Raw genomic sequence first — 9688 nt, forward strand, 5'->3', positions numbered from 1 at the left:
ACACATTAACCCCCGCTGCAGGCTGGAGAAGGGCGACAGGTTCCCTAATCAGCAGCTGATTGCGGCGGCGGCGCTCGGGGAGAGAGCTGTGGTGATTGGGGGTATGGAGGCTTTGATTGTTTTCAGTCAGCCTGACAGCTGAGGAATACTGCCTTTAATCAGCGTAGTCAAGATACTAGCATGAGTGGCAAATGAACAGTCAAAGTCTACACATACACACACAGAAAAGCACATACACACAACCTCAGATGTTTCGCTTGGTTGGGATACTGTAAACACACTAAATAGAGCATTAATCTTCTTTCTTTGCTGTATACATTCCACTTACAACTCAGACTGGAGATTATTGCTTTTACTGCACACATTGTTCCTACATGTTTCCCATTTGTGGACTAATGGTGTATTTTTGGTGTCTCTGTGCTTTCTACCCACAAAATGCTTGATTGAGAAGAAGCATGATTCACTAATGTCAAGATCAAAAATGAAAGGCACTTCATCCAGGAAAGCCAAGTTTACAGAAGCAGTTTACCATCAAAGAGGAGGAAGATATTTTGTTCCTTATTGACATGACAGTGTTAGTGTTTTAAGGATTTCTGGTATGTCAGACAACAAGAACCCACAAGAGGAAGAATAAACAAAACATCAATAGCTTTATTATTTGTCATGTGGCGAAAGGGACTCCGGAGAGGTTTTTGTGTCGTAAGGTTTCTTCCTGGAGAAGTGGCTTTGATTGAGATGTTTGTGATGTTTGCAAAATGTATCTAATACAAACATTTGAAATTATTTATTTACGGTTTATCTCAGTGATAACCGTACTGTTGTACAAAGCATGTTTTTATAGTTGTGTTCTCCACTTTTTTAAAGTATAATATGTCTTTACAATTTTTATACAGTATTGTTTTTTTAATAGGCTTCAGCATCCCCACAACCCTGCAGTTGATAAGTGGTTTGGAGAATGGATGAATGGATGACTTTATTTGCAGTTGATTTCAACTAAGGTTATGTGGCTGTACGTCAGTTGTTGTGTTTCTGCTCATTTTTTTTCTGTTGTTCCTCTTATCTTCAGTGATTCTGCTTGTTAACAGCAGGTGTTCATCACTAATGCTCAATCATCACTTGTAGAATGAATCTACTTTATTTTACTAACTGCAACACTGCTTCAGTGTTACTCTCTATAGATTGGGACTAAATGAAACTGAGCATTGTTGAGGATTTATGTAACCAAAAAATATTTATTACATAATATATACAAATTAATTTGAAAAATTGTCTTGGTCTTTAACTATGAACACACATTAAGAAACATGATGTGTAACACATACACATGTTTTATTTTTGTTTTTTTTGTTTTTTTTGTGGTCTTGCTGGAATCATACCAGCACCCAAAAGACAGCATATGCTGGTTATAGACCCACCACAGCAAAACCTATTTGTTCATTAAAATCTTTATTGTTTTCCCTGAGTTTGACAGAACAAGTGATACATAAAATATGTATTGATATTCAAAATATACTGATATACTGATAAACATTAAAAATAAAGAACATTAGAAACAATCACAGAAAGCATGTCAATCACAAAGATGATACAGATGATTTATTTGTATAATTGCTTGATTAAACAGGATTTCATTGACAAGAGAATGAGTGTTTTCTCAGCATGATTAAATTAGAGCATCATGGAAAAATCATAAATTTTATTTATGGGTTAAAAATCCGGGACGCTTGAGGTTCTCCTGAGCACCGGACGATTTTTCTTGATTCGTAGCATGAGTTTCTGGGAGCCGCTTAAAGTCTGTCTGTTCTGGTTTTCCCTGTTCATCTCCTCTGAAGAGCCCAAATACAGTGAGGATCCATATAAGGAAACTGCAGTGATACTCATCGCATGTGGCAGATTTTCTATGGAGAGGTGGAATGAGGAAATAGTGCCTGTTGGGTAAGGATTTGAGAACGACCCATTTATTATGTTTTCTATTCCAGAGTCGACAGTCAATGCGCTCTCTGGGCGATTGAGTCCATCTCTGTGCCGTTTACGGAAGCGTCTGGTGAACTCCTGAATGCCTCTTTTGAAAGCTTCTTTAGTGTTGTTCTCCCTTTTAAACAGAATGATGTAACATTTGGGCATGAAGTGGCAGATGAGAATCCCGTATGTGGAGAAAAGCATCACCACCATCTGAATGGCAGATTTGTACCTAACTGTCTCATTCTGGTTCACATAGATGGGTACAAACACCACCCAACTGATAATGTAGATGAGCATGCTTATGCTGATGCACTTCTCTTCATTGTAACATTCAGGAAGCTTCCGCCCTAGGAAGGCTAACCCAAAACACACCACTGCCAGAAGGCCGATGAGGGCCAGCATGAGTCCAAAGAATAGTACATCTCCCTCAGCGCACTGGATGATGAGTTCAGACTGTGTTGGGACCTCAGAAACATTGGGTGGACTGTTCCGCAACCACAGGCCACAGATGATGCCCTGGAAAATCATACAAATGCCAATGATCCAGTAGGGCAAGAAAAACTTTTTCATTACCCGTTTTACAGCTGAATCATTGTTATTGAAGTTATTGAAGACCACCAGAATCTTAAAGCATCTGACCAGGATGCAGGAGACACACAGGGTGAAGCTCAGGCCGAAAAGAACCTGCCCGGTTTTACACTGTATCTCTGTGGGTTTTCCACCAAACAAGATCGCACTGGTGAATGTCCCAAGGAGGGACAGCAAGATCAGGATGGAGATGGGACCACCTGCTGCGCGGACCACCGGGGTGGTCCATTTGATCAGGAATATAAGCATCACAATCAATGTCAAAAGGAGACCAAGAGAAGCAAACACCACAATAGTGATGCAGTAAGGATCTCTCCAGGTTAGGAAAATTGGCTTTTGGGGAGAGCAGGAGGATGAGTTTGGATTAGACCAGAATTTGTCTGGACATTTGTGGCATTCATTTGCATCTGGAGAGGAACAAAAAGTAGGCTCCATTAAACATATATTCATTATATTGCTATATATATATATATATATATATATATATATATATATATATATATATATATATATATATATATATATATATATATATATATATATATATATATATATATATATATATATATATATATATATATATATATATATATAGATAGATATAGATATAGATATATATAGATATATATTATATAATTATATTCATTATACTGTTTCAGGGTTAGTTCACCCAAAAATGAAATTTCTGTCATTAATTACTCACCCCTTCATGTAAGACCTTTATTCATCTTCAGAACACAAATTAAGATATTTTTTGATGAAATCCAGGAGGTTTTTATCCTCAGTAAAAAGCAACGATAAAACCACATTCAAGGTCCAGAAAAGTAGTAAAAACATTGTTAAAATAGTCGACGTGACCACTGTAGTCACTGTAGTCACATGGACTATTTTACTAACTTTTCTGGACCTTGAATGTGGTAATGCTTACTATTGAGGATAAAAAAAAAAAAATTTCATCAAAAATATCGTAATTTGTGTTCCGAAGATGAATGAAGGTTTTACATGAAGGGGTGAGTAATTAATGACAGAAATTTCATTTTTGAGTGAACTATCCCTTTAGTTAAAAGATCTATGAGTTGATTTGAGTCGACTTTCTAAATGAATATTTTGACCTTGCCAGTAAAGCATATACAAAATTAAAGGGACAGACTACTCCAAAATTATTTTTTCTCACTGCACTTTTAAAACCCCATGCATTGAATGAATACATACCTGTTTGGTTTGAAAAAGTGTTTGCAGGACACCCCTCACAAATATAGCAACAGGTGGGTTTGCCGTCAATAAAGGCCCGTTTAAATCCAGGGAGACAACTGTCAGAGCACTGCGAAATCACATTTCTCTGGGGGGAAAAAACACAAGACAGATTAATACCATTAAAAAGATTGAAAATATTTCACATTAAACTATATATTTGTGAAATGTATTAGTTGTAAAGGGATAGTTTTACATTTACTCTCTCATGTCATTACAATCCTGAAAGTTTTTTTGGTAAACTATTCCTTTAGCATGTGGTATCAGACACTTACTGTGATGTTTTCCACCTGATTTCTGCATGTGTCATTCAGGAAATAAAAGTCTTTATCGTTGATCATGTAGCTTGCCACAGGCTTCAGTGTCGCATGTTTGAAAAATTTTGTGGTATCTTCTTGTGCTGCTTCCCAAATGATTATACCATAGCCGGTATCCAAGTCTCCATATTTGGTGAAATTATACACATCATTAAATCTAGTATTTGCCAAGGCATCATGTAGCTTGAAAAGAGGACAATATATTTAAGATTTTTAATATTTGATATTTGATTTTTACAGAGAATAACAGAGGTGATTACTTACCTCAGTGTGGTGGATATCAAAGCCTCTAAGGCAGGGTTTTCGGAAACAGATGTCTTTAACAGCATTAGCAATAGACTTCAAAGCCATTTCTATGCTAAACACTGAAGAAGGGTATATAGCATTCTTCAGGGTTTGTCTTATTTCTTCATGGCTTTTATTTGACTCTTCTCTTAGGAAGTGTTGCAGGATGGTGTTGTTTGGATGTGATTCAGGGTTTAGATCTAGATTATCCAGGTACCTTTTGAAGCGAGAGGTGTCATTTGAAAAAAGGGTTATTCCAATAATTTTTCCAACCTCGTTTAGGTGACGGTTTTTTAGCACTTCGACTGACGTAGCCCAACTATCACCAGCGATCCATAAACGCCCAGAGGCATTGGGAGTGAGTTTCTCAAACAAAGAAGACATGTGGTGAGGTTTGGCAAAGGACACAATGACATTAACCCTTGGTTTGCTCTCGATTTGTTTGATAGCTTCATTGAGTTTTAAATCTAAGTTTCCCTCGTCATGAAAATCAGGTAACACGACTTGGAATGACACAAAAATGTTCTGCTCTTTGGCGCGCACCAAAAGACGATCTGCGGCATATCGTCCATAATCTCCATCTGTGAATATTAAGCCAATCCAGGTCCAGTTGTGGTAGCGCAGAATTTTGGTGATTGCTTGAGCCTGGTGGTCATCTTCCGGCACAGTCCTCTTGAATGTCGGAAAACGTGTTTTATCGCTCAAAACCCCAGCTGTTGAACCATAACTGATCTGTGATCATAATAAGCACATTGATGAAAAATGTTTCAAAATATGGCATTCTGCAACACAATTAAATAAAACATAGCTACCTGTGGCATAAACTGCATAGTGAGAAACTGTGCCACTGCGATTGAAACCTCTGAATGGAACTCTCCTATTACAGCCTGATACATTGAACCGCCACAAGAACTTCTGTGCATGAAGCCACTAGCGTGTTCCAGTGCAATGGTCACATCAGAGCATGTGTCTAGGATCTTGTAGCCAAATGTGAGATTCAGCATGGAGGAGTTATTGATGGCCTCCACCGCTTCAATCATCATCAGGGATTGAACCAACCTGGTTACAGTGAAACTGTCAGAAAGAACAAGAAGGGGTCAGAATGCAGTTTCTGGATGACACCGCTGGTATGATTGATTGATTGATTGATTGATTGATTGATTGATTGATTGATTGATTGATTGATTGATTGATTGATTGATTGATTGATTGATTGATTGATTGATTGATTGATTGATTGATTGATTGAACCAAAAATGTAAAATTTTAAACTTTTTGGTAGCCATTAAAATAGCAACTGATCTCATCCTTTTTGGACAGTTTTAAAGGATTAGTTCACTTCAGAATTACAATTTCATGATTACACTGCAAAAAATGCAGTTCTTGTCTTGTTTCTAGTCAAAATATCTTAAAGTTCTTGAATCAAGAAGCATTTTCTTGACAAGTAAAAAATATTTTCTTGTTTTTAGGAAAAATAAGTCAAAATTAAGTGAGTTTTTCCTTAAAACAAGCAAAATAATCTGCCAATGGGGTAAGCAAAATAATCTTAATCCAAACTGAAAACAAGATATCTTATTTTTAGTTTGAAATAAGATTATTTTGCTTACCCCATTGGCAGATTATTTTGCTTGTTTTAAGGAAAAACTCACTTAATTTTGACTTATTTTTCCTAAAAACAAGAAAATATTTTTTACTTGTCAAGAAAATGCTTCTTGATTCAAGAACTTTAAGATATTTTGACTAGAAACAAGACAAAAACTAAGTAAGAACTGCCTTTTTTTGCAGTGTATTTACTCACCCCCATGTCATCCAAGATGTTTATGTCTTTCTTTCTTCAGTCGAAAAGAAATAAAGGTTTTTGAGGAAAATATTTCAAGTTTTTTTTCTCCATATAGAGGACTCACTGGAGTACAACGGGCTGAAGGTCCATACTGAGGTTTCAGTGCAGCTTCAAAGGGCTCTACACAATCCCAGTCGAAGAATAAGTGTCTTGTCTAGCGAAATGATCGGTCATTTATACACTTTTTAACTACAAAAGCTCGTCTTGCACTGCTCTGCGATGCACAGGCGGAAGTACTGAGCAAGTGTTTACAAAGCGAACGTGCAAAGACTAAGCCAAACGCCCTTTACAAAAAAAGGTAAAACAACAATGTTGGATGATTTTTAAGCTGGAGGAGAAAATGAGATGGAGTTTTTCGCCCTGTACTTCTGCCTACATCACGCGTGAGCTTTCCAACGTGACAATGTAAAGCATGGCGGATCGCAGAGCTAGTGCAAGACAGGCATTTGTGGTTAAAAAGTATACACATTTTTTAAAAAATTATTATTTTTTTTTTTTTTTGAAAATTACTGATCGTTTAAGCCACTTATTCCTCGGCTGGGATCGTGTAGAGCTATTTGAAGCTGCATTAAAACTGCAATTTGGACCTTCAACCCATTGAACCCCAGTAAAGTCCACTATATGGAGAAAAATCCTGGAATATTTTCCTGAAAAACCTTAATTTCTTTTCGAAAGACATTAACATCTTGGATGACATGGGGGTGAGTAAATTTCATGAAATTTTAATTCTGAAGTGAACTAATCCTTTAAGAAAAAACAATCAAAAAAGTAAAATAAAATACCATCTTAGAGTATAAAATAAATTAAAAATCAAAGAAATGCAGCCTTGGTGAGCATAAGAGGCATTTTAAACTTTTGAACAGTGTGTATAATAGCATAATATCATGCAAGTTTGAATTTTCTCACTCTTTGAAATAATTAATGTAATCTGTATGATGTATTGTGATGCATGGACTCACTTGTTGCAGACATGTTGAATTGGACTGCTTGACGTATTAACGATCTCGTAGCTTTGGTGAACAGGAAAGAGTCCTCCGAGCATGATGTCCCCTAACTTTTCGGCTTTCAGTGAGCCTGAAACTGGGCTACAGTCACAACCCCCCAAACTTCCCAACATGACAATAAAGCCTAGCCAAATCTTACTGTTATACATCTTCATCTCTCTTGTGTGTCTCGCCCTTCTTTAGTATTTACAGTCCTCAACTCTCCCTCTCTATCTCTCTCCCTCTAGGATGTTTCTAAAATAGTCTTTCTTTGTTTCCTCCTGTCTTATTAATGCCCACCCACATCTACACCTTAAAAAAAAGGCTCAATTTAAGAGGAAACATACCTGGCATGAGGAAACACCATAAGATTTGCATAAAATAACTCTTATCATACTGAGAAATCTTTATTAAACCACAATGCATAACTGAATCCAAGTATGTAAAAACCTCCAAACACATTGCATACTATCTCAACTTTACATAACTGATTATACAGGTTATGCATAGAATAATCTAGATGTTGTTTAGTGCCTGTACACCTGTACTGTTTATTTGTATTAACGTGCATTTGTTGTTGTTGTCTAGTGCTAAATGTTAGTTTGAAAGTTGCTATAGAAATATGTCTTATTCTGAAAAACAGCAATTGATTTGGGCCCGGTTTCACAGACAAGGCTTAGATTAAGCCAGGATTAGGCTTTAGTCCAATTAGGACATTTAGCTTTTATAAACGTGCCTTCGAAAAAAAAAAACATTACTGGTGTGAGACAAAACAATGGCACTGACATATTATAAGATAGTTGTTTTCAGTTAAAACAGCTCAAACATGTATTTTAATCTGGGACTAGGTTCGTCTGTGAAACCAACCATTGATGTAATAAACAAACACATGCACACACAATGACCTCAGACTGTAATCGCATCAACTGACCGTCACCGTAGAGCTGCTGAGTCACTCCAAACAAAACCACAATGTCACAATATCGGACATTAAAACAAAACAGGTCAACATAAACCACTACAGCTTCTGTTTAAAACCTGCTATTTGCATTTAATTGTACCACTTAATTTGAACAATCCATTTTTTTTAAGTTAGAATGCAAATTTAAATTTATGTAAGAACAGATTCAACGGAAGGAGGAAGATCAGTTCAGAGGGTTTTCTCTGACCTATTTAATAAAGGAAATAAATTACACAACTGGAAAGTGGCACATCAGTATTACATAAAAGTGCATTATCATTACCCTACTGCTTTGATCGGAGTGCACAGCATTTAGGAGAAACACAAGTGAATTAATGTTATGCATTTAGGTAGGGACACTTTTTCATACATGATGGGATTTTTGTTATGCCTGCTAATGCCCGCTGAATGAATGGGGGTGGGGAGTGATCAAGCAGTCATATTTCTTGCTGGGCATGAAAATGTACTGATATTTTAAAAAATAATAATAATAATAATAATAAAATGGCCGGCTCCCTAATTTTAAAGCTAATTCCATAACTTTCTTTACCACAGTTAAATTATAGCCTATGTTTAAACTTTATGCATAATTGATAATATATATATATATATATATATATATATATATATATATATATATATATATATATATATATATATATATATAAAATTTGTTTGCAAATTATGAACAGTAAAAAATAAGGGATATTTACCTTGAACATCACGTCTCTCATATTTTTCTCAAACAAAAGAAAAAAATTCTGTGGGGAAAAAAACTTCAACTATTGGAGTAGATGTCGACGCTATTACTATTACTCACCACTAGAGAGCAGCGCTGCACTTATATTTTTCAGCCCTCATCCCACAAAACTGCGAAGAACTCTATATTTATTATTCCTCGACAGTGAAGTCTTCTTATGTCCTGTATATTTGCCATTTTATGCCAGTCTTGGCATGTTTGCTAATTAAAGCATTTGATTCTGATCCTGTCTATCACTGTATCTATCACAATGTATCAGTTTATTACTTGCATTATTTGAGTTTCAAATTATGAGTTACACAAGCCATCTCATCCTGTGTTATCCTTCAATATGTGTATTTCAGTGAGTATTTTTAATGTTTATAAACGTGTGACATTTTGACAGTTGCTCTGTCAGAAACCTCCCCTCCCCTTCTGAATAACCTTCCCAGATTACCATACAATTATCATATCATTATAGCCTCATTATCATATTGGAGCCAATGGTAGTGGGTTTCAAATCTTTCTGTTTGTCATTTAATTCTACACTATTCAAATTTCTACGACGTTTGATAGCGTAACTGGACATTAGGCTATTTTGTATATTTATATTTTAAAGAGCACAGATTTATGAATGGACATCTGGACTGTTTATTGCCGCTGGTTACTTAATGAAGTGGTTTAATAATATCAGGGTCTATGTGTCTGTGTTAGGGCCTTTCAAGTGTATTAAACACCTGCAGGTAGTCTGATATCTCTTCA

The 9688-nt window shown here is 36.0% G+C and overlaps 1 protein-coding gene across 1 annotated transcript; it reads right to left on the bottom strand.

Moving 5' to 3' along the window:
* Positions 1–1707: 1707 nt before the first annotated feature.
* Positions 1708–7308, bottom strand: LOC137024455 (G-protein coupled receptor family C group 6 member A-like). Its single transcript, XM_067392007.1, has 6 exons — positions 7203–7308; positions 5216–5477; positions 4383–5135; positions 4077–4301; positions 3763–3889; positions 1708–2957 (listed from the first exon to the last, which is right to left on the bottom strand). The coding sequence occupies exons 1-6, from the start codon at positions 7283–7285 to the stop codon at positions 1708–1710; spliced, it is 2700 nt and encodes an 899-aa protein (XP_067248108.1). The 5' UTR covers positions 7286–7308.
* Between the last annotated feature and the right edge of the window lie 2380 nt (positions 7309–9688).

This window comes from Chanodichthys erythropterus, chromosome 8 (genome assembly GCF_024489055.1).
Source record: "Chanodichthys erythropterus isolate Z2021 chromosome 8, ASM2448905v1, whole genome shotgun sequence".
Taxonomy (NCBI): Eukaryota; Metazoa; Chordata; class Actinopteri; order Cypriniformes; family Xenocyprididae; genus Chanodichthys; species Chanodichthys erythropterus.